The sequence below is a fragment of the Suricata suricatta genome, chromosome 8 (assembly GCF_006229205.1).
Source record: "Suricata suricatta isolate VVHF042 chromosome 8, meerkat_22Aug2017_6uvM2_HiC, whole genome shotgun sequence".
Taxonomy (NCBI): Eukaryota; Metazoa; Chordata; class Mammalia; order Carnivora; family Herpestidae; genus Suricata; species Suricata suricatta.
This window is the reverse complement of record NC_043707.1, coordinates 134,769,458-134,795,234: the sequence shown is the minus strand read 5'-3', so window position 1 is coordinate 134,795,234 and position 25,777 is coordinate 134,769,458. Positions and strand designations below refer to the sequence as shown.

Sequence of the window (25,777 nt, the reverse complement as noted above, 5' to 3'; positions counted from 1 at the left end):
TGCCTGGGTGGTTCAGTCGGCTAAGCATCTGACTTCGGCTCAGGTCATGATCTCGTGATTCATGAGTTCGAGTCCCACATTGGGCTCTGTGCTGACCGCTCAGAGCCCGTTTCAGATTCTCTGTCCCCTTCTCTCTGCCTACCCCCTGCTTGCATGTGCCTGCCCCCCTCTCTCTCAAAAATAGGTAAACATTAAAAAAATTGAAACAAAAGAAATTGTGTATGTGAAAGGAGAAGATGGGAAAAAATAGAAATTATGTATCATTGCCATTTTCGTGTATGTGTAATTTGCACTAATGATATCCCTTTAATGGGAATATGCCCGAGTGGAATTACTGTGTGTCTTCTTGTGCAACCTATTTTTTTTCAGCTCAATTAAAAAAGTCCTGTGGTAAAATACACATAAAAATATTCCTCCTTTTAAGAGCAGGAAATCGAAGTGAATGGAAAACACGTTTCCAAAAAGAAAAAAGGGGAAAACACGTTTTCTTTGATAGATAAGCATTATTGAGTTCCCGGTGTATGCCCGTGTGTGTGTGTGTGTGTGTGTGTGTGTAACCTCCCCATGAAGCAGTAACAGACGTGCCAGACTGAGCTGGCGGCCGAGCTCCCTCCTCTGTGTCTTCCCTGCTGTCGTGGTATCCTGTGCAGACCTTTCGTGCTGCATCATGCTTGTTGGGTTTCATCCGTCTTTCCTCGGTGGGTCTGGAAATCCTTGAGGGTCGGGATTAGGACTTGGGTGTTACGTCACCTTTGGTGCCTGCTACAGTGACTGACGTGCACTTAATAAACCAGTAAAGGACTGAATTTGAGGGCAGCAAGATTATGTTCATAAAGTGTCATTTTTGTTTGTTTGATTTGCTGGTGCTCGCTACACTCTGGAAAATGGAAATACTCTTCGCTCCAGTGTACACACTCATCAGAGCAGGGGCTCACTGACACTGATGCTGGGGTTTGAATACAGTGTCTGAAATTATAACGTTCTCCATACAAATTCATTCATTCGTAACAGATAATAGCAAGGACTGTGTCACCAGGGAGGAAGGCTGCCCCCGTGTGCAGGTCACTGCAGCCTTGGAAGGGGTTTTCTGCTGTGAAGACCCGAGGGCCGCGGTTGGCATCGTGCGCTCCACAGCTACACCGTCTGCGTTCACTTCTCTTCTTTTATTTCTAGCTGTGTGACCTTGAGCAAGTCCTCTAACCTCTCTCAGTTTGCTTTCTTCATCTGTAAAATCGGAAGATGATGTATTGATCGCCTTGGATTATTAACTAGGTTTATATTCAGGACTCCCTTAGAATAGCATCTGGCACATGGTTTAAGGGCCGGGTAAGTGTTTATCATACTATTAAAAATTATTCTTTTGTCTTAGAGCCTCTAAAATAGAGCATTTTTAAAATGCAACTGGTGAATTTTTGATCACAGAGCCACAGCTCTGTTCAGATTTGATTGCATTCCTTTGAGATACACTATTGGGCTTAGATCCAGGCAAATTGTGAAATTGTCATAGCATTGTACAAGTTTTAGAGATGGCCAGGCATGAACAAAGAAAACCAGCAATAATCAGAAGAAGAAGTATCTCTGGGCACGTGGGTGGCTCAGTCAGTTAAGTGTCCGACTCCTGATTTCAGCCCAGGTCATGATCCTGGGGTTGTGGGATTGAGCCCCGCATGGGGCTCGGTGCTGAGTGGAGTTAAGGTTCTCTCTCTCCCTCTGCTCTTCACCACTACTCTTGCTCGTTCTTTCTCTCTCTAGGTTGGAATTTAATCTTCAAGTATTGAAAGATGCTTTTGTAGAATGACTGTTTGCCATATTTAAAACAATGCGTTTGCGGGGTGCTTGGGCGGCTCAGTCAGTTGGACGTCTGACTCTTGATCTCAGCTCAGATCTTGATCTCAGGGTCGTGAGTTCAAGCCACACTTTGGGCTTCTCACTGGGTATGAAGCCTACTTAAAAAAAATTAAAAAAACAAACAAACAGTGCTTTTGAGATTTACCCCCAGCCCCCCCCCATCCCACTAAAAATGAGAGGAGCAGAGTCTGGCCCGTCCCGGCAGAGCCTCTGCCCCCGCCACCACAGCGGCCCTCGTGTTTTGAACAGTAGCTGTTTTGAATCTATTTTTAGCTCATCAGGGCGGTGAGGGCAGGGGAATGCATCAGGTAGACCGATTCCGGGGAAAACCCTATTTTAACGTCACTTGTGAAATGAGAACTGAAATAGTCAAGACCAGAAAAACTCGAGAAACGAGATTTCATGATCTGTATGTTTGGGTCTGAATTGTGGTTTAGGACATACGGTGGAGAATTGGAAGTTCCTTTTTTGTGCTGGTGGTATTTTCTCTTTGCGACGTCGGGGAAAACAGAATTCTTTCAAAAAGGACTTGTCTTTAACATAAAACAGATGATCCCAGTCTTGTGTGTTACAAAGAGTAATAAGCAAAGAGAAAAAAGTTGAATGATATTTTGATGTGCTGAACTATTTTTAGTTGGTGTCTCATATGTTGTGATGTGCTGTTTGTGATAAAAGTGAGGTCACATCTCTTAATAGGTTAATCAGAGGAGCCTTCATGCCTTCGGCTGCTCAAAGCCGTCCCTCGGGGTCTCCCGTCTAGTCCCAGGGTCCTCGGGCTGCGACACTAGTTTAAAGCCACCATAACTCAAAGGACACTGTCCCCCATTGCGTCCCCTGCAGACAGCTCGGAGCTCTGGACCTTTTGTGGCTGTTTCTCCTCTTTCCAGAAGGTCTGGAAGATGGGGGAGGTGAGGACGGGTTTTGTCGTCATCTCCTGCCACTTGGTGTCCTGCACGGACCTGCCTGTGTCCCTCCTCTGTCTCCATTCATGGCCCACAGTACATTTCACAAAGTCCTGATTCTTCTTTCTTCTTCTTTTCTAAACCTGTGTTTGTGGAGAGCCGGGGGTGGGGACTGGGGAACACGGGCACAGTTGGAAATCTTGCTTGGAAAACTTCCTTCCTTCCTTCAAGCCTTATTGCAGTGAGTCAGGACATTTATTCTGTGTTTGTTTCACCGAGGAGAACGTGTAAATTTAACATCTCAGGCCGAACCTGGCACCAGGTTTAAATGTGGCGTTGTCTCTTTTCCAAAAACAGTTGGTGTGCTTTTTCAAAATAATGGTAATATTAATTCCTAAATGGTAAATCTTATATACGGTGGATTTTCTAGTATTTTTTCATTCTTTCTTTTACTGACTCCGCAAATATTTAGAGAGCACCTACCATGTGCCAGGTATTCTTTTAGAAAAACCTGAGAAAAGTCCTTGTGTTCCGAAGCCTAGAGCTGGGGAGTGGGGAGTGGTGAGTAAGCAATACGTAAATAACATCACACGTCCGAGGTCAGATAAGAGCGGAGGAGAAAGGAAGTAGAAAACAGCCCAGGTGGTGGTTTTCTCACAACTCTGTGTGGAGGCTCCTCTTTCCACACCCGTTGTACAGATGTGGAAACTGAAGCACAGAGGGGTTAAGTGGCTTGTCTTGATCCTACCTTGGTAGTAAGTAGTAAAGATTGAACTTGAATTTGAAATCAAGCATGGGCTCCCAAGTTAGCTTCCTCTAAGGTAACTTTACAGCTCAGCTTCAGGCAGATCTCCCCAAACACTGGTATCCCTGAAAATGTAGTCTTCTGTCACTAGGCCCTCCATTGCACTGGTGTATATAGATAAGTATATTTTAAAAAATTAAAATACTACTTGAACTCCAGTATCAGTGAATACAGGTTTGTGTGAGGTATTTTAACTTTAATTATGATTTACTTATTTAATTACACTTTCATATAAAACTTTAAAAAATTCATAGAATCCACACAGAGAATGCATCATTTGTAGGCCTTGAAGGATAAGTAGGATTAATTTTTAAATTAAAAAAATATTTTAATGTTTATTCATTTTTGAGACAGAGCTAGAACATGAGTGGGGAAGGGGGGCAGAGAGAGAGGGAGATACAGAATCGGAAGACAGGTTCCAGGATCTGAGCCTGATGCGGGGCTCGAACTCACAGACTGTGAGCTCATGACCTGAGCCGAAGTCCGACGCTCAACCGACTGAGCCACCCATGCGCCACCCACGCGCCCTGTAATTTTTAAAAATTACAACGTGGGGCCCCCGGGGTGGCTCATTTGGGTTAGGCGTCCAACTTCGGCTCAGGCCATGATCCATGCCGGAATCAGATGAATGAGCTTGTACCCTATGCAACAGTCTGCAAGATTCTCACAAACAATATGGAGCAGAAGAAGCCAGATGTAAAAAAGCATCGACTGCATGATTCCATTTATAACACGTTCTAAAACAAACAAACAAAAAAGAGGCGTGAGCAAGCTTCTCAGGTGCTAGTGATGATCTTTGCTTTTTAACCGACACCAGATTCACACCTGTGTCCACTGTGTGACAGTTCACTGCTGTGCACTTTCGGTATGGGTACCAAGTTCACGGGTATTCATCTTGTTCCCTTGCATCCACCTCGTGTAAAACTCGCAGCGCCCTCTCCCCGGTGTGCCCTGTTGTCCCTCCCCTGCTGAAATCTTCTCTAAGGGTGCTCGGAACCCCCTGGCATCCTTTTTGTCCGTTTGGCTCTTGTTCTCCTGGCCTCTGCTAGAATCCAGGTGCCGTGGCAGCAGGGACTGATCAGTTCACTGTGGTACTTGACAAATGTTCGTTCCGTGAGCGGATGTCTGAAGAGGTCCAAGTATCAGAAGCCTGAAACACTGGACTTTGAATATTCAGTTAAGCATTCTTCTGTGGGGCTTCCATACTTGGCCTGTCTTGATCGCATGTGTTACTTTTTCCCATTGTTCAGTACGTACAGGGCTGCTCTGTGCCTGGCCCTACGCTCGGTGCTGGAGACGCGCCAGTGAACAAGATAGATGTGGTTTTCTCGTGGAGCTTCCGTTCTACTAGGGAGCCAGATACTAAGCAAGACAGTAAGTAAGAAACAGACCCTGTAATTATAGCCCCTGTGGCGTGCCTGAAGCGTGCGATTGGAGGGCCGCAGTGTCCGAGAGCGTGGAGGGGAGGAGGGTGCCAGATACAGCGATCAGGGAAGCCCTGGAGGAGGAGGTGACGTGTAAGTGGAGAACGGAAGCGAGAGGAAAGAACCGGCCAGGCCAAGAATTAGAAAAATTGCTTCTGGGCTTAAGGAATTGCAAGTGGCTGAAGGCAAGCTAGAGCTTAAGATGTTTTAGGGACTGTTGGAGGGTTAGGGCAGGTGTGGTGGGGTGTTGCCACCTGGCGTGGCCTGCCGGAACCCGGAGAGGCAGCCGATGGCTCCTTGGAACACGGTGAGGACTTGGTTTTTATTCCAAGTGCAGTGGGAAGCCATTGGACGGTTTGAGCAGGAGAGAGTGGTTTGTGTTTTTAAAGAACTCCTGTGATTGCTGTGGGAATAGATTGTAGGAGGAAATCGGCTAACGTGCTATCTTATCTCTTAGGGTTCGACTCTCTACTTAAGAGTTTCTAAATCGCCCTGGCCCTTGACTGCCGCCATTCTGCTCTCTGTCTCTATGAACTTGACTGCTCTAGATACCTTATGTGAGTGGAATCCTAGGGTCTTTGTCTTTTCGTGGCTGGCTTAGTCCACTTAGCGAATGTCCTCAGGGTGCGTCCGTGTTGTAGCACGGGTCAGAATGTCCTTCCTTTTTAAGGCTGGATAATATTCCGTTGCTTGACTGTGCCACGTTTTGTTTATCCGTGTATCTACCGGTGGACGCTTGGGCTGCTTCCCCGTGTTAGCGCTTACACACGAGCGCTGTGAACACGGGTGAACAAACAGCTGTTTGCGCCCCTGCGTCAGCTGGTTTGTGCATTTCCTAGGAGTGGACTTAACTGGGTTGTGTGGTAATTCTGTTTGGACTATTTTGAGAAACCACCGAACTGTTTAAAATGGTGCCGCTCCCCTTGACCTTCCCGCCGCCATTGCAGAGGGTTCCACGTTCTCCATGTCGTCACTAACTTGCTGATTTTATGGTTTCTTGCTGGTAGCCGTCTTCATGGGTATGAAGTGTTACCTCATTGTGGTTCGATTTGCCTTTCAGAAATCTAAAGCTTTGAAGACGTTTAAAGAGAGGGATAGGGCGCCTGTGCCTTTACCAGGCCGGGTAGATCGATGAGGACGTCTCGCAGAGGTCTGGGGAGAGAGGGTGCTGGCCTGGATGGGGTGGGGGCAGAGGAGCTGAGCGAGAGGGTGCACCCAGGTAGAGAAAGCAGAGTTTGGTGATAAATGGGTGTTGGAGGAGATGAGGGGGAGCGAGGAAGCAGGGAGCACAGATCCCAGGGCTCTGGCGTGAGTCGTCGGATCGGGAACAGGTTGGGGAGGGAGTTTCTGGTCCGCTTTCCCCACCCGGCGCCCCAGGTAAGTGGTCTTGAGCGTGATTTCTTCCAGTGACTTTTTCGTCTCCAAACCAGTTCTCCCCTGGGTGATTCGCGACGACCTTCACTGGTCTCCGTTCAGGTCAGGGAGCCCCGAGCGCCCGTTACAGACCGAGTGCTGTGCCCGAGTGTAGGGAGATCAGGACGAATGAGAGAAGGGGCCGTCTGCCGGCCAGAGGCTCGGTCTCAGGACTCCTTTGCGTGCTTGTAAACTGTCGAAACCTCCAAGAGGTTTTGTTTGGGTGGGTTGTATTCTTTGATGTTTGTCGTGGGAGAAATAAGTGAGAAAGTGAAAAACATACGTTAATAAAAGACATAACATTGTATGTTCATAGAACTATTTTTTTTAATGTTTTATTTATTTTTGATACAGAGAGAGACTGAGCATGAGAGGGGGAGGCACAGAGAGAGAAGGAGACACAGAACTGGAAGCAGGCTCCGGGCTCTGAGCTAGCTGTCAGCACAGAGCCCGACGCGGGGCTCGAACCCACGAACGTGAGATCTGACCTGAGCCGAAGTCGGAAACTTAACCGACTGAGCCACCCAGGCGCCCCAAACTATTTTTTTTTAATTTGAGAGAGAGAGAGAGAGAGAGAGAGAGAGAGAGAGTGAGATCACGCGTGGGGTGGGGGTAGAGGGAGCGAGAATCTTCCGCAGGCTCTGCTCTGAGGCAGGGCTCCATCCCACAATCCTGGGATCATGACCCGAACTGAAACCAAGAGTCAGATGCTCAGCCGACTGAGCCACCCAGGCGCCCCTAAATAACGTGTTCTTAATGAAAACGGCTACATTTTCCAAAACAAATATAGTAAGAAGAGTGACTTTTTCGGGGCTTTTTAATGTCTGACTTACTCGAATACGGCTGAATTCTCGGGCCGACTCCTTTACTTAATTTGTTGCGACACCCCGTGCCGTGCGTCCTCCGGAAAACCCCACCGCGCGCCTGAGAGCGGGCTGGACGAGGCAGATGTCTTAGTGATATTGGGCCTCACATAGCCTCTGCGAGGGTCCTGGAGACCCCCCGAGTCCCCGACGGCTGGATTGCTGGTAAGAGCGAAGGCGCTGGAGCCGCTGAATAGGTCCGAATTCCAGCTCCACCCCTTATGAATATCTAACCCCGGTGCTCATCTGTAAAACTGGCCTAAGTACCCACGAAGGCTCATCAAGAGGATTCAATGAGTGTAGATTTATGAAGTGTTGAGAACATTGCTAGGAGTTAAAGTGCCACATCAGTGCTTATTTTTTTCAAAGCTTATTTTCAATAATTAAGAGCTAATCTTTCCCTCAAGGGATTTATTCTAGTGCAGTAGGCAGATGAACAACCAAACCTCAGGACTGTGTGTTAGGTCATTGAGGGAAATATCTGCAGCAGGGGCACGGGAGGGGGCTTCTCGGATTTGGGGTCAAGAACCAGGATGTTCTCAGTTGTCTGAACGGTAAAAGGGGCAGCTTTTCTGCAGGGTTGGAGTGACAGGTTCTTGGTTCAGATTAAGTTAGCATTTGTCATAGGTTAACATTTTCGTCTTCCTTACCTCTAACAGAACGAGCATGAGCCGCCTCATTGGTTTGCTTCTTTCATGGCTACTCAGAGCCAGAAGCCTTATCCACGGTAGTTAGACGTCCTCACTGCCGGGGACAGCAGGTGGCCAGTGAGAGGTCATTGCCTGGCTGTAAACAAATGACCGTCGTCAACATGTGAGGGGAACGTTTCTGTGATCCACTGGGATTTTGTGGTAGAGACCAGTAATCACTTGCTAACCCTGGAGGAGTGTTATAAGGAAGAGGCGCTGGTGATATTTTGCGTGCGATTAAGTAGTGAGAGGAATCAAATCACTTTGCTGCTGAAAGCGATGGTAAAATTGGTGTCCTAGTGCAACGTTTGTCACTTTTGAAACTTTGGTTTTAGTGAATCTCATTGGGTATTTCTTTAAAATCTCACCTTTTAAAAATGACCAAGTTGCATAGTTTTATTAAAATAACGAGCTTCAGCGTGTTTAGAAGTGTAGTCTGCTCACGGCACAGTCAGGGGTGTGACAAGCAGGGGCGGTAGGGCAATACGAGGCGAGTGCCCGCATGCCAAGTCATTGCTGCCTCGGGCGGGTCCTTTTTTCCCAGGCATAGCTAGGAGTTAAGCCCAAGCGCGGGTTTTCGGTGGCTATTGATAATGCTGATGGTGTTCTTCTGGGCAGAGTTGTGTTTTCCGCAGTTGAGTTACAGAAGGTCTTTTCTGGCCTCATGTTGTAGATCCGACGGAGGCGCCTCGCACGACTTGCTGGTGGACAGACCTCCCAGCCGACCACCCCGCTCACCTCCCCCCAGAGAGAGAACCCGCTGGGACCTCCCATAGCAGCGTCAGCCCCGGGCCCCTCCCAGAGTCTTGGTCTCAATGTCCACAACATGACCCCAGCTACCTCCCCAATAGGTGCATCAGGTAAGCCTTTCACCCCCGGGACATGTTGATGTTCGTCCTAGCTGTCTGTGAAGCTTCCCGTGGCTGTGACCTTCTCACAACAGGGTGAGGCTGGACAGCGTCTCCACAAGCGGGAAGAGCGGACGGCAGCTGCTCAGAACCCTGCACGCGGCCGTTTAAAGATCAGCCTCCTCATGTCGTGTTCGTTCATCGCCGTTCATGTCGACGGTGGTCTGTTCACACTAATCGTTTTCCTTTCCGTAACTTTTCTCCTTTGTTTCAAACAGGACCCGGTCTTCATCTCGGCTGGTAAAGTGAGTGAGACTTAACTTGGCTCAGCTGATTTTGTGAGTTTGGCTGATGCTTTCCTTCCATGATAAAAACCATCTGAAAAGGCGAGATTGAACTAACGGGCAATATAACAGGCCTCTAATTACGGATTTCCGTGCTTTCGTTTTACGTTGTCATAGAACCCAAATCTTTGGATTTGGGGGGTATCAGAGCTCACCTGATGCGATGTTTATACCTCTCTCATTGACACTTACTTAACTGTTGTGAAAATCTCTTTCTTTATAATTAATGGGCTCATCGTTGATATCCAGGTATGTCTTTGTTGGGAAACAACGATACTGACTCCTTCAGTGTATTTGAAAATATCTTTGTCAAGTGAACTTTTCTATCCAACGTGAGAATTACTAACATTATAATTATTATAATTACTTAGGATTCTCATTTGAAAAAACAGGTGCATTCAGACCCAGATTCGTCATCACGTCATTGAATAATTTAATATGATTGTTATTTCTGTATTTAATGCACTCTCTCTTAGTTGCCATCCACAAGATTTGTCTTTCTGAACTAGGTAACTCTTCAACGAAAAGTATTTGCAGAGGGGCACCTGGGGGGCTCGGTCGGTTAAGTGTCTGACTTTGGTGCATGTCATGATCTCCCAGTACGTGGGTGGAGCCCCGCGTCGAGCTCTGTGCTGACCGCTCAGAGCCTGGATTCTGCTTCCAATTCTGTGTCTCCCTCTCTCTCTGCCCCTCTGCTTGCGCTCTGTCTCTGTCTCTCTCAAAAATAAACGTTTAAAAAATTACAAAAAGTGTATTTGCAGTTTCAGTAATTATTACTCTTGACAGACATGATAAAGACCGTTCCCAGGTAAACGTAGATGCGCGTGCTGCCTGCGGTTGATTATAAAAGTGAGAGAGGCTCAGGCCAAATCCTTAGTAACAAGCTGTGCCTTTGCCTGAAGTAGCGCCTCTGTACACCTTTGGGAAGCTGGGACTGTCTTCCGGTAGGGACAGGACGGGCTCAGGATTCCGGCTGGGTTTTTACCCTTTCCTTGGAACGGTGCCACCAACAGCGCTGTTGGCTCCACCACGACCAGGTCCCCCCGGGATGCTGGCGGCTGTCCGGGGAGAGCTGGCGGGCTGGGGAGGGGCTTCAGGTCACGCCGGCCCAGCGGCGGTCAGGCCGGAGACCGAGCCCGTGTGCTCCTGGTCACAGCACCCTGTCCTTCTGGGACCCCCAGGACCCTCTCAGCACGTGCCCCGTCAGCTTCTGTCAGCCGCCTGGTCTCCGGGTCCCTTACCTCTCAGTCTCCACACGGCTTGTTGCGGTCACCTTTCCCGCCGCAACCCCCGTTCCCAAATCCTCACGGTCCGTCCCCGGCAGAGTCCTCCCTGTGGACCGTCTTTCCCTTTAGTGCTCTTGCTGGATTTACGCTCTTCCTCACTTCTTCCCGACCGCGTTTCCTCCTCCTTAAGAACACATCGATTTGAACCTTGTGTCCGTAGACTGTGTTCCCCACTCCTGTCCTTGTCACAGCTGGACTCTGAACCTGCTCTCCCAGCCCCGTTCGGTCCACTGCCCCTTTCCCCAGCAGCCATGTCCTGGTGTGGTGACCTCAGCAGCTACAGGGACCCCCTTCCAGGACTCTGCCCGCGCACTCTTGTGAGCTGCTTTCCCTAGTAACCTGGTATTCATCCGACATCAGCCTCTCCGTGCCGTGGTCACACTCTCGATCTTTCCATCTCAGTGACTTCCTGAACGCCACCTTCAGCTTCCTGGCTCACCCTCTCTGTCCCACCGTCTTCCCTTCTCCCTCCCCTGGTGTCCCCATGCCTCTCCGGCCCTGTTTACATCCACAATCACTCACTGTCACTCCCCTCTCTCATTTTGTCTTACTTCCTGGGTTAAGCCATGCTCCTGGTTTTGCTTTTTTAAGATTTTATTTTTATTCTTATTAAGGTATTTATTTATTTTGGAAGAAAGGGAACACAGGCAAGGGAGGGGCAGAAGAAGAGAGATAATCTCCCACGTGGGGCTTGAACCCACAAACCGTGAGATCATGACCTAAGCCCAAGTTAAGAGTCAGATGCTCAACTGACTGAGCCACCCAGGAACTCCTAAAGGTTTTTTTTTTTAATGTTTATTTATTTTTGAGAGAGAGAGAGAGCACACACTCAAACGGGAGAGTCAGAGTGAGAGGGAGACACAGAATCTGAAAGCAGCCTCCAGGCTCTGAGCTGTCAGCACAGAGCCAGATGCGGGGCTCGAACTCACAGACTGAGAGATCACAACCTGAGCCGAAGTCAGATGCTTCACCAACCGAGCCACCGAGTCGCCCTTGACGATTTCATTCTTAAGTAAACTCCGCCCCTGGTGTGGGCTCAGACTCACAATCCCATCTGCCTCCATCTGACCTGGGTGACTTTTTCTTTAAGCTTTTGTCACCAGCTGACGTAGCACGTGTGTGACTTGCTCACCCTGTTTTCTCTGTTTCCCCTGCTATAGCGTAAGCTTCGCAGGCCAGGGACTTGCATCCATTCTAGTGACTGCTGTATCCCAGGGCCTGGCACGTTTAATCTGTTAATCATTTGGATTATTAAGTGGTTCACAAGAGAAAATGACCCAAATGGTATAGGCATGTATAACTTAAGAGAAAATCTCTAGAGGACATGATAGTGTTCCACTAAAAACATGTGAAAAGCTGCCACGAGGAAGACAATGGCTGGTGCTTGTTTTCTGGGGTCCTTGATGGTAGACGGAGGGGGGGGGCAGTGGGTAGACTTATTGTCCACTGGATAGGAAGAAGAGACTTCTGTTCCAGAATCGGGGAGTGCTTTGTGACAGATCCGACCCCCGTGGAGAGGAGGAGTGACATGGCGGTGCCTAGGCGGCCTCGGAGTGGAGACGCTCTCGCTGCCAGAGCTGGATCATGGGCTGGGGGCGCTGGCGGGTCCGCAAGCCGCTCCTCCGTCTGTGGGCCCGGCTTCCCGCAGCACCGCCTGCTTCTGTGTTCAGTTCCTCGGGCCGCCATGCCAGTTTCGCAAGACTCTCTCGCAGTTCCGGGGGGTAGAGGTTGAAAGTCAAGGTGTTGGCAGGGCCGTGCCTCCGCGGAAGGCTCTGATGAAGAGCCTTGCCCCTTAGCTTCCGTCGGTTGCTGGCCATCCTTGGTGTTTCTTGGCTCGAGGCAGCACCACCGCAGTGGCCTCTGTCTTTTCGCGGCCACGCCTCTGTGCGTATCTGTGTCCGAGTCGCCCCCTTCCTGTGAGGACACCGATTACTGGAGGAATGGACCGCTCAAATCCAGTGCGACCTCATCTTACCTTGATACTCCTGCAGAGACGCCGCTTCCCAGCGGAAATACCACTTACGGACTTCTTTAATCACCATCCCCTCCTCCCTTTATTTTTTTATTTTATTTTTTAATGTACATTTATTATTTTTTTTTGTACATTTATTTTTGAAAGAGAGAGCACCAGTAGGGGAGGGGCAGAGAGAGGGGGACCGAGGATCCAAGGTGGGCTCTGCGCCAACAGCAGAGAGCCTGATGTGGGGCTCGAACTCACAAACTGTGAGATTATGAGTCAGCCGACTGGGTCACCCAGGTGCCTCCCTCCTCCCTTTAGGACATAAGGTGAGAGCAGGGACCTCATCAAGGGAGTGCTGTTCATTCCCTTGTCCCCAGACCCACGCTGGCGCATAGTAGGTACTCTGTTAGTGCCACTAGTTAAGCAAGTAAATGAATGAAAAAGTAGTTTGGGGGGGGAATGTTAGACACAAAATAAGACTTAAGCGTGATTGATTGATTGATTGCTTGATTGGCTGATTAAATTGACTTAAAAAAAAATCTCTACATCCAACGTGGAGCTCGAACTTAGGACCCCGAGATCAAGCGTCGCACACCCCACCGACATAGCCAGCCAGGTGCCAGGAGCCTCTTGAGTTCTATTTAGAGAACATATACTAACATGAGTCTTTCACTGTGACCCACTTTAGTCTGTCTCTTTGCTTTTCCTGGCCCTCGGAGCAGAATTTTAAAAATCTATGAGGCAATTATTTTCTAAAATTTTACCAGAAAGCTTACTATAGAATATTGTGGACATACACGATAGATAACATCTGTGGGACATAGTAACACCTTGAACCCCTGACGGAATCTCTGGCTCTCCGCCCCTCTCCCCCATGCCAGCAGGTCACTGCTGTTCAGAATTTTGCATTCGTCATGCTCAGACTTTTTTTTACTGCACTATTAATATGACGTTGCTTTTGCCTGTCTTAAAACTTTGTGAGTATGGGCAGTATTTTTCCTACAGCTAATTGCCACTTTTTTTTTTACAGCCATCGTTGATTCTGTTGCTTGTACGTTTCAGTTCACCGACGTTTATTTAGGGCTTCCCGCACGCCAGACCTGGCAGTAGGTCGTGGGAACGTGACGCTGAGCGAGGCTCAGTTTCTTTCCTGGAAGAACTTACATCTGAGAGGGGAGAAGGTGTTCTTTCATTTCCTGTTACAAATCTGTGCTTACTCAGTTCCTGGGAGGACAAACTGGTTTTCTTAGCTCCTTCCCCCATCCTTGGACGTTTCGCCCAGCCTTCAGAAATTCTTAACCTCGGGATGATGTTTATTTTACAGTCTTGTTGTGAAATCTTACTTCTCTTCCGTCTGTTCCCTCTGATGTCTGCCCCTCAGACATCTCGGATCTATCCAGGGAGAGCCTCCCCCTTCCCGGCTGCCCCGACCTCTCCGAAGACGCGGCCGTTCTTGCACAAGAGTCTCCCAGTGAGTCCTTTATCATCTGGCTTTATCTTGACAGGATGATTAGGTCTGGGGGACCAGGTTCTCTGGGGCCTTTCCTCCCCTGCGGAGCTGGAGTTCTCAAATGAATGTTGTCCTTCTATGAGTTTGGCAAGCCGTGGAGCCTCTGTTTGCTTCTCCGAGTGTTTAAACAGTAAATATGTAATAAAACAGAAGATTACAAAGGAAACTAGTTATACAGAACTACAGTTCTCACAATATTTTTAAGGATTTTTGACATAGTCATTTATGTGCTTCGTGTTAACAGCTGCTATATTTTTGGCCCCCTGGCTCCCGTCTCCATCTCTGGAAGGAACCCCTGCTCTGGAGCCTGTTTGGAGGGAGTGAGATGCCGAGGGCTGTGTTTGGCCTCTGGGCTGGTTCCAGGGTTTGGGTCAGAAACACGGAAGCCGTGTCCTCTGACCGCTAGTCTTCAATGTACTCAGTCAGAATTTAACCTAAATTCTTCCTCTGTTTGAAGATGGTCCTTGTCCCGTTCCCACCGATGCCTCTGAGCACTTGTTGGCGGCCTTCCGTTTGCGAGGCACGGCGGTAGGAGCTGGGGCGCAGGCAGGGGCGGTCAGGCCTCCCCCGTAGGGGCGTGCAGCCGGGGCAGGGGTCCTCGTGCGGAGATGTCCGTGGTGGCGCGGCCACAGCCACGCTCTGCCTCCCGCTCCCCGCTCCGAGGTGGTCAGGCTTTTGGGAGAATTTCATACAAATGAAACAATTTTATCTGACTGAAAATTCTGCCTTAAAAACAAGCCAACAGGATGGGGCACCTGGCGGGCTCAGACAGTAGAGTATGCGACTTTTGGTCTCAGGGTCATGAGTTCAAGCCCCACGGTGGGTGTGGAACTTAAATAATGCCCCCGCCTAGGCCCCCCCACCCCCGCATTATTACTCTTGAAAATAGGCACCATCCTTCCATATCGCACTATAGTTGTTATTCTGAACCCTCCCAATTTGCCTGACATGTTTTTATTATGTTTTATTACCTGTTTCACGTTTTGGTTTGTATCTGTTGTGATGCAGCCTTTATTTAATAGCTTTGCATTTAAATCCTGTCATGTTTGTTAGGTTCTGTTCTAGGTCACATTGTTTATAGTCTGGTGAGAGAAGACAAACAGCTTTTAAAAACCATAAGATCTGTCAGGTGGTGAGAATTACTGTGGAGAAAATAGGGAATTATGTCGGGGGTGGGTATGGGTAGGGAAGGAAGGCCTTGCTGTTTTAAGTTAGAGAGCCGACTGTAGGCCTCATTAAGAAGATGACATTTCAACAGAAGCCTGAATGAAGCCAGGATGCAAACCAAGTGGTTCTCTGTTGGGCCTTCTTTTCTAACAGAAGGCACAACAGATGCAAAGGTCCTGGGGCAGAAATGGGCTTGGTGATGATTGATGCCGAGGACGGGGCAGTCGCCTACAGTTACCCTTCAATTTCCTTCTCTGATTTCGATACAGAACTTCGTTATTAACTAGCGGTAGGTTTGTAGACATTTCCATAAAATCAGAATTGTGCTTTTGTAATAAATGGTCTTTGGCTAAGAACGCTATTAGCAATGACAAGATTATAACCTTTTGTTCTATCATTGATTGCTATTTCGGTATTTAAATCTTTTTTTTTCCTCTTCAGAAAGAAGTCCCATTGTTTCCACTTGGTCTGTAGCTTGGGGGCGGGGTGGGGGGGAGAGTGCAGGAGAGCTGGAGGGTCATTGGGAAGCGAGCTGGAGGGTCGTTGGGAAGCCAGCTGGAGGCAGAGGCTCAGGCACAAGTCCCAAGGGCAGAGGCTGTCGTGCCCCCCCCTCCCCCCCCTGCCCGGGCTCGGGAGGCTCCCTGCGGTGTTGAAATCGGTTTGCTCTGGTTGCGCCGGGTGTGCCCTGAAGCAGCACAGTCACTTCATCTCACTGGGGTGCCTTTTTGGCCACCCAGGGGGGTCATATTTTACACGTATTTTGGCCACCAAAAAGGGGAGGATGTTCTGTATGTGTTTTTATTATAATGGACTGCATTTATAGAACATTATTGCCAGGATCATGAAATTTATTTTGTGAATCTAGGAAACGTCTGATGTTTTCCAAGTGAGAGGTGCATAGCTCTGGGAATCAACTTGTTTCGACCTGGGCTTGATCCCTTTTTTCTCCTCCTCTTTCCTCATTCAGGCTAACCTGGTCCTTGAACTTCTGTTGCATCCGACTCCAAACTTTCCACTAGCGCTCTGCCCACATGGGGGGGCGTGAACATCCCATCCCTGCTGCTTTCACTGCTCAGGTCGTGTTTTCAAGTCTAGGGAAGGCACAGAAGTAAATGGCGTGTGAGAGTGGTTTCCAGAAAATGTAGCTCCTGTCCCTTGAGGGACTTGACGCCGGAGTAGATGAGATCAGACCTGCCACCTGCTCAGAAGTCATCCGTGTTTCTGTGTTCACAACTATACTGCAGTCCAGGGGCTTTCAAGGTCTTCCGGGACCAGCCCTCCTCCTTTTCATGTAACTCCATGTCGTGTTTTCAGAGCATCCCTGCTCCTGTTTCAGTAACCGTCAGGCTCACTCCAGACACGTAGAACCCTTGGGAATTGTGGCACACATGCCGTTCTTAATTTTGTGCGCATCTGTCTTGTTTTCCTAACTAGATTGCAAACTCTGAAGAAAGCTAGCTTATAATTCTCTTCTATTTGTTGAGCTCATAGTAGGTATGTATCCAGGAGGTAGTTCTCTGTTTTTGATTTGGGAGTATGCCCGCAGTTTTACTCTCCATCTGTCTCCGGTCTCCCAAGTGGAGTCTAAGGGAGTGCATTTAAGAAAAACTAATGTTTTGACATACAGCCTTTTGAGACGAAATTAAGAAGAAATAGAAAATCTGACTAGCCTGATTACTAGTTAGGAGACTGAGTCAGGAATCAGAAATCTCCCAACGCACAAAAGTCCAGGACCAGACATAGCTTCACTAGTGAACTCAAGGAATTAATACTAATCCTTCTCAAACTCTTCCCCCCGCCAAAAAAAAAAAAAAAAAAAAAAAAAGAGGAAGAGGAAGGAACACTTCCAAACATTCTCTGCGACTAGCCATTGCTCTGGTGCCCAAAGAAATCAGGAAAGGACACCACGAAAAAAGATTATAGCCAGTATCCGTGATGAATACAGGTGCAAAAACCCTCAACAAAACATTAGCTCACTAAAATCAGTAGTATGTTAAAGGATCGTACATATGCTGTGATCAAGTGGGATTTATTTCTGGGATCTAGGAGGGTTCAACATCTGCATACCAAGCCGTGTGATACACCACACTGGCAAAATGAAGGATAGAAATCCTGTGAGCTTGCAGAATAAGCATTTGACAAAATTCAATATCCATTTATGATAAAAACTCTCCACAAAGTGGGTATGGAGGGAAGGTACCTCAGTATAAAAAAGGCATGTTTGGCCAGTCCACAGCTAACATTGCACTCAGTGGTGGAAGCCCAGAAGCTGTTCCTCTAAGATTATGAACAAAAGAAGTTTGCCCATTCATGCCGCTTTTGTTCAACACAGTTTTGGAAGTCCTGACCAGAGCAATTAGGCAAAAAAAAAAAGCATCCAGATTGGAAAGGAAGTAGAACAAACGGTCACTATTTGCAGGTGACTTGATACTATGTGTACAAAACCCAAACACTGTGAAAACTGATAATGAATTCGGTAAAACTGCAGGATAAAAAAAATCAATACACAAAAATCTCTTGTGGTTCCATACACTTGTAATGGACTATTGGAAATAGAAATAAAGTAATCCCATTTGCAATTGCATCAAAGAGCAAATTATCAAGGGATAAATTTAACCAAGGAGGTGGAAGATGTATACACTGAAATCTACAAGGTGTTGATGAAAGAATTTTAAAAAGACACAGATAAATGGAAAGGTCTTCTTTGCTGGTGGATTGAAAATTAATCTTGATAGAATGTCCACACCAAGCTAAGGCAGTCTGTCGATTCAGTGCAATCCCTCTGAAAATTCCAGCGGCATTTTCACAGAAATAGAACAATCCTAAAATTTACACAGAACCACAAAAGACCTCAAATAGCCAAAACCGTCCTGAGAAAGAAGAACAAAGCTGGAGGCCTCCCGCTACCTGATTTCAAGCTGTTACAAAGCTGCAGTAATCAAAATTGTCTGGCCTGGCATAAAAACAGTCACATAGGTAAATGCAACAGAATAGAGAGCCCAGAAATAGACCACCCATATATAATCGATTAATTTACAGCAGAGGAGACAAGAATGTACAGTGTGGACAGTCTCTTCAGGAAAGGGACAGCCACATGCGACAGAATGAAACTGTCTTAACACCACCCATAGGAAGTAGCTCAAAATGGATAAAGACTTGACTGTAAGACCAGAAACCGTGAAACTCCCAGCAGAAAACATAGGCTTATAGTAAGTACCTCGACGTCCATCTTGGCACTGGTTTTTTGGGTCTGATTCCAAAAAGCAAAGACGACAAAAGCAAAAATGAACAAATAGGACCATATCAAAATGAAAAGCTTCTGTACAGCAAAGGAAAACCATCAACAAAATCAAAAGACAATGTACAGAATGGGAGAAAAAATTTCCAAATTACACATCTGATAAGTGGCTAATATCTGTAATACATGAAGAACCATGTGAGACCCAAAACCATAAAAATCTTTGGTGTACTACTGCTTTTTTTAAGTTAAAAAATTGTTTTAAATGTTTTTATTTATTTTTGAGAGCGAGCGAGCGTGAGCAGGGGAGGGTCAGAGAGAGAGAGACACATAGAATCCAAAGCCAGGCTCTAGGCTCTGAGCTAGCTGTCAGCACAGAGCCCAACGTGGGGCTCAACCCCACGAACCGTGAGATCATGACCTGAGCCGAAGTCATATTAACCGACGGAGCCACCCAGGTGCCTGGCATACTACTGTTAACCAAACTAAAGATGAATCTCCTTTGGTCTATGATGGTATCTCAGTCTTTCTGTGTTTTTCATTTTCTTGACAATATTGAAGAACCATTGTATAGAATGTCTCTTAATTCGGCTTTGTCTAGTGTTTTTCTCGTGACGAGCCTGGGGTCCGGGGTTGTAGGGGGAGAGGAACACACAGGCAGAGGGCCCTTCCCCTCACTTCCCGTCCGGAGTGCACACTGTGCATGCCGCACTGCTGGTCATGTTAACCGTCACCACCGAGCTAAGCTGTGGTTTGCCAGGTCTCTCTACGGTGAAGCTACAATTTTTTTTCCCTTCCCAGACTCAGTTCTTCAGTATTGAGTTCTTAAGTCCAGCCTACCTCACCCAAGCAGTGGGAGTTAAGCCTTACCTTCTGGAGTGGGGAGTCTCTACACAGAGATATGTCATGTGGAATTCTTCTGTAAGGGACACTCGCCCCTTCTCCCATTATTTATTTAATGCTCATATCAGTATGAACTCATGCACATTTATTTTGTACTTTGAGTTACAATTCAAATTACTATATTATTTATTTTTATCTCACTATTTTACACAAATTGTTCTAGCTTTGGCCACTAGGGGCTCTTTCGGGTTGACGGCTCTGGTTGACACAGTCGTCTTTTGGTGTTCTTGTTTTTGAGCGCTGGCTGGCCGGCCCTGTCGGATGCTCCAGGCTCATCCTGACTCTGCTCTGTACGAGCCCTGGACGCAGCCGTTTCTCCAAGGAGCGCTCACGATATTTTGATTCCGGATGTGTGATGCTTGGCATGATCTACCCTTTTGACACTAAGGGAAAGAATACACTGTCTCATACATAAGAAGAGCAAAGCATTTTTCTAATTTGAGTTGTTGGTTTTCTTGTCTCGATATTTTAAATACCACTATAATCCTTTACAGGTTTGAAATTTCATCTTATTTGCGTTTATTCACAAGGACAGAATGTTTTCACCAGGAACCTAGCTGCTGACTGAATGTATGAGTCAGTTTTATGGAGTAGAATACGTTCATTATAAGTAGTATTGAGGGGGTGAGTTTGGTATTGGCCAAAGAAAGTACTGGTGTACTTTGTATTTTCCATGAAGGTTAACCTTTTAGCTTAGTTCATTGTCAAGATCTATGTAAATAAGTTTTAGAATTTTGATAAGTAGTAGAAGGAATGATTTTTTTTATAGCACTAATATCTTTTGAAGTTTTTGTGTTACAATTCTATGTATTTATTCTAATGTTTATTTTTGAGAGAGAGAGAGAAAGAGCAGCCAAGCAAGCGGGGGAGGGGCAGAGAGAGGGGGAGACACAGAATCTGAAGCAGGTTCCAGGCTGTGAGCTGTCAGCACAAAGTCTAACGTGGGGTTCGAACCCACGAGCCTTGAGATCATGACCTGAGCCAAAGTCGAACATTTAACTGACTGAGCCACCCAGGTGCTCCACCTTTTATAATGTTAGAATCTAGAAACCTACAGCTTTGATTTAAAATAGCTGTGATCAAAAAATTGTTCAGCAGTTTGGGGTAGAGGAAATAGCATTTTCTTTGGAGCCAAGAGACATGTGTTTTATCTTGCCTCTGTGTCCGACTTGCTAAGGGAAGTTCTTAGACTTCCCAGATCTCCGTATTCTCATCCTTAAAAGAAGATTGGCCAAGATCGTAAAGTCACCCCCCACCACACGCACACCTTTTTAATAGCTTTATCGGGACGTTAAGGTCCCTTCTGGCAATTCTGTTCTTCTTATACTCTAATTTAGCAAGCCTCTGTGTGTGTGTGTGTGTGTGTGTGTGTGTGTGTGTAAAATACTGGACTAGATCTAGTGTTACAGCTTAAATAGGCATTTGGTCTCGTTTATACCTGAAAGGGAATAGCATTCAGGAAATACTACATTTTTGGGAGGAAAATCTTAGAGAAACAAAACCCTCCTTATTTCCTTTAAAATGACGGCCTTCTAACACAGAAAGTAAATTTACCTTTAATAAGCTCTGATGAGTAATAAAAGTTTGGAAAGCTGCCATCTTGCAAGTTTGTAGTTCATATTTTATAAAGCATCCAAGGCTTATTTACACAGCCTCATTTTCTGAAGAATTGCTTAAAATTTTTAAATCTTGTAAAAGAGAATCGGAGATTATATCTGTTTTAATTCTTCAACATCTGCCCTTATGGAGATGAAGAAGTAGGGGGGGGTGTCTCCCATTCCTTGACATTTGGCTTCCTGACAGCGATTTCCCAAGTTAGGGATGGTACAGAGTGAGGGCCACAGAAGCTTGTGTGTGGTTTGGAAACAAAGCAATATTTTGTATCGTTGCTTGATTTGGCTTTACCCACAATATTTAATTTATATGGCTTCTAAATTCAAAGACACCATTCGTTCTTTAAGTATAAGAAAGCAATGGAGGGGTGCCTAGGTGGCTGAGTCGGTTAAGCTTCCGACTTTGGCTCAGGTTATGATCTCGCAGTTCATGGATTCAAGCCCCGCATCAGGTTCTGTGCTGACAGCTCAGAGCCTGGAGCCTGCTTCAGATTCTGTGTCTCCCTGTCTCTCTGCCCCTCTCCCACTCGTGCTCTGTCTCTCTCTTGTCTCAAAAATAAATAAACTATAATAAAAATTAAAAAAAAAAAAAGAAAGCAGTGGGGTCACTCCAAAGTCAGGATGGTGTCTACAGACCAAGGAACACTGCAGCACGTAGGAAATTCTGGGGGGACTGCCCCGCTGGATCCCCGTGGTGAGGGTTCAGGAAAAGAAGAGTTCAGATGATATACTTGATGTTTTATAAAAATATTGGAACCACAGTATCCTGCACTGTATGGTCCCTCTGGCCCTGTATTACAGTAGGGTTATTGTACACTTAGTATATATCACAGAGTGCTTGTTACAAACACAGGTTTTTTTAACAACTTAGTTTAATTTTAGGACTGGTTTTATAAGATCGAAATTTTAAAGCTGCTTAACTGGTACTCCATAAAAGTTGTTGAACTTTATTATTTATTGATTTTATTTAAAAAAGGTAGACCATTCCTTGTGATCGGCGTCATGAACCTAGCCATCAGGAATGGATGACTATTTTGTGATCTTCAGTAAATGGTTACTGAGAACTTACTTTGGGTTACATTCTAGAATTCCTGAATTTAAAGTTTTACTGTCTTCTCCGAGCTCGTTTCAGAATTCTTGCCACATTAGATGTTTTCTGTATTTTTCTCAAGTCTACTTAGAAACAGTGAGGATTCAGTGCCTTTTTGCTTTCATGAGTCCTGTAGATGCTTTAATAAACGGACACACGTGAAAGCCTGCTATCAAGAATGGGTGAATGTTTCGTGGTCTTTCGTGAGAGAGATGCAGGAGAGCCACGGCATTTCTTGAAATGCTGGGAGGGTTAAAGTTTATCCATAGCGTTGTTTTAGCTACGCATGGCAACACAGGTTTTTTTGTTTCCTTTTTTTAACGTGAGTCTGATTTTCCTTTCAGCAACATCGGTATATATTTTTTAAAGAACTTGCAAATGGCTGGGTAAAACTTTTTTGTGAAAAGATATTTGTAAAGTATTTTTTTTTAATTCTATGGGATAAACATGGTCCTAAAGACACAGACAGGAAACAGCCTGCCCTGCGCCCAGGGCTGTGGCTCGCCGCTCTGTGGGCTCTGTGAAGGCGAGGGCAGTGTCAGCATTTCCCATTTTCCCAGTCATCAGATGAGACGTTCAGCCAGTGAGTGAACTGACCTGTATTTCAGGACATTGATCACTGACGGCTCTATCTGTGCACAGTCAGCATTTTCTCACACAAATCGCAAGCATACAGCAGAGCTGAAAGACTTTTGCAACGAACACCTGTGTACCTGCCATCTCGCGCCTGCCATTAGCATTTTGGTGTATTTGCTTTATCACACATCTGTCCATCTGTGTATTTCTGTAGCCATTTATTAATTTTTCTTATTTCTGGTATATTTCAAGGATTTTTTTTCTGATCAGTCATGGTAGCTAATTCGTATTCGCAGACCGATTTGAATTGGTGAAAGAAAAAACGACAAGTCCCTTTCAGTTGTAAGATGTAGCTCTGTCCTGACCTCAGATGGCGTGTAGGGGTGCCCTGTGATTTCTTGCTAACGTTTCTGTGACTTTAACATTACCAGTTAGCATGGTCTCCTCGTAGAGAATCCTCGTTCTCTGACTGTCGTGCTGGTGCGGTTGCCGGTTATGTACGTCCGCTGCTGCCGTTACAAGTGGCTTTACCGTGACTTCGCAGGACGCGTAAGCCTCTCGTGTCTCTTCCGGTTAGGAGCAGCTCACCGCAGCCAGAGCAGTGAAGGAGTCAGCTCTCTCAGCAGCTCGCCCTCCAACAGCCTGGAGACCCAGTCTCAGTCCCTGTCCCGCTCCCAGAGCATGGATATCGACGGCGTTTCTTGTGAAAAAAGGTAAAGCAAGTCAGGTGTCCAGTACGCTGTGGGATTCATGAAAAGGGAACGACTCAGTCACTTCCGTCTCTAGTCCACCCGGAGGTTCATGAAAGTCCTTAGCAAACTGGGGTGAGATCTCTGAGGCGACTGAGTCTCTGTATTATTCTGAAATGTTCTTCATAAGTTGTTTTGTTTTCTATATGGAAATGTCTCTTATGAAATAATGGTGTAACTGGCAAAAAAAGTTTTTGAACGATGTTTTCTAGTGTTCTTATTTTGTATATATCATGTTGGCAAGCAGATGTCAGTCCCTAAGAATTTCTTCCAGGTTTTCACTGATTAGTGAAATTTAAAAGTTTGGAAGGGTACACACGGGGAAGTCAGATACCTTAGGAGCTCCACAAGGGTCAGGATGTCCTAGAGTGGGGTGTCCCTGTGCTGTACGTGTGCCCTGAGTGGGTACTAGAGTGACTGAGTGACTGGGTATCGGTTCCTTTATTCCTGGGGCAGAGGACCCGTCTCCTCTGCCCTGAGGCAGCTCCCACGGTTTGTGTCAGCGGGCCAGACAAGTAGTATTCTCTGCGTGTGTTCTGAGGTGGAAAAGGTTGAGAAACGCTGGACCGGGGCTTCAGCACGTGATGGGGTTGGGCTGAGGAGGCAGGTCAGAGAGCACCTGGCATTAGGTGAGAATTCCGAAAGGACGACACTCTCAGGGAAGAGATCGAGTCGAAGAAAATCAAGCCCACAGAGTTAAAGCAATTCTGTTCTTACCACCTTTGCTCTCAGTAGATACATTTTTTAAAAATCAAGTCAACTCTGCAGTTTCATGGCCAGCGGGTGACTTCATGTGGGTTTAGCGCCTAGAGCTACACTATTGTACAGCCTGAGGATCATCAAGCCGAGAACTAGCAATGGAGCCAGGCCTGTACTGCTTTCAGGGCATCTTACAGAAGCAAATGCAAATCATCCATGTCTTCAGAGAATTTCCTTAGAAAAATCGCCAAGAAGTATGAGCTCATGGTCCGAAATCACAGAATATGCTAGATGAAAGCCACCATGAGTAACGTAACAGAACCAGTAACAGGAGAATTATTCACCTGTAGATTTTTGGTTTTGGGAATTACCAGCTGGAGAATACAAAATGCGTATTTCTAGATAAATTGGAAGGGGAATTGAAGACATGAGTAAGGGGAGAGCAACTATAAAGACAACCAAGCACATCTGAAAAAGAACCAAGTAGAATGTCTAGAAATGAAAAGATAACTCAAATTGAAAATGTGAGAGTTAGTTGAGTTGATGAGTTAAAGAGCTGATGAGACATGGCTAAAGAGAGAATTAACAAACCAAATGGTAGAGCTGAAGAAGTTAGTTACCCAGAGTGTGCCACAAAGAGAAAGAGCTAAAAATGCGCAAGATATTTTAGAGTTATAACGGACACAGATCCAATCTATATCTAATAGAAATTTCAGAAGGCGAGAATAGAGAGACTTAGAGCGATTCCCCACACCACGCTTTCTTCCGTGTGTTTTCTCTACTGGTTTGGAAGCCATTATCCAAAAGATAAACGGCTGAGAATTTATCTAGAGTTGATAAATGATATGAGTCCTCAGATTGAAAAATCCCAGCAACTTGCACACTGATGAAACAAAGAGAAATTCGTATCTGGACATTTTGTAGTAAAATTTCAGACAAAAGGCCTTTAGTGCAGCCAGAGAGAAAAAAAGGGATTGTCTACCAGAGAACGGTAGTCTGCATGACGGAAGTCAGAGGGTGGAGTAGTAGCATCAGATGCCGAAGGGAAGCTCACCGTCCACGGGGAATCGTGAGGCCTCGTGCACCAATCTTTGAGAAACACAGTTCAAGAAATAAAGACATTTATAGATCCAAAAAACAAACACACACAGACATCCCAATAGTCTGCCACCAGAAGACCCCAACTTTTAACAGACGTAGTTGACGAAGAAGGAAAATGACCTCAGGAGTAATGTCTGAGATGCAAGAAGGAAGGCTGAGTCAGTAATAAATGTGGTAAATCTAAACAGACACTGGTGGTATAAAACAGTAGTAACAGTATAGGCAACAGTATCAAGGGAGAGAAGTCAAAAAGTGGGTTAGATGGAACGTGTAACAGTAGCATGGGAGCCAGAGGGAGTGGGGGGCGGGGGGTCTTTGGAGCAAGCACTACCGTCCCTGTGTGCTTGGGAGACGAGTGGAGATACTGGCCAACTTTTTTAGATTTTGAGTTAAGGATACTTGATACAATTTCAAGGGTGACCACTAAAAGAATAGGAATGGAGTATTTCCTTCCAAGCCAGTAAAGGGAAAATATGGGATGGGGGTTGGGAGTTTGGGGGGATTTAAGTCAATTCAAAAAGGGAAGAAAGAAACTCAAATTTTAAAGGAGAGACAAATAGCCCAAAATAAGATGGTGAAAAGAAATGAAAAATAGGTAAGTAATCGCAGTGAATCACAGTGAAAAGACTTAGATCCAGGTTAAAAATGAAATCGAAACCCAGCTGCATCCTTGTTTACAGAAGGCATACCTGAATCACGAGGTTAGAACTTTCAGCCTTTTGATGGAAGTGAAAGGGGAAAAATATGCC

At 46.2% G+C, this 25,777-nt stretch overlaps 1 protein-coding gene across 5 annotated transcripts in view; it reads left to right on the top strand.

Annotated features, from left to right (window-relative positions):
* Positions 1 to 25,777, top strand: part of UBE4B (ubiquitination factor E4B) — a 108,740-nt gene that overhangs the window by 24,485 nt on the left and 58,478 nt on the right. For 2 of the 5 annotated variants that reach the window (XM_029950020.1, XM_029950016.1), the window contains exons 2-3: positions 8,618 to 8,804; positions 23,057 to 23,192. In XM_029950020.1, the coding sequence (XP_029805880.1) occupies positions 8,618 to 8,804; positions 23,057 to 23,192 (323 nt within the window). Of the gene's footprint in view, positions 1 to 8,617; positions 8,805 to 13,682; positions 13,854 to 23,056; positions 23,193 to 25,777 lie in introns of those variants that run through there. The other 3 variants (XM_029950018.1, XM_029950017.1, XM_029950019.1) reach the window with 3 other exon arrangements.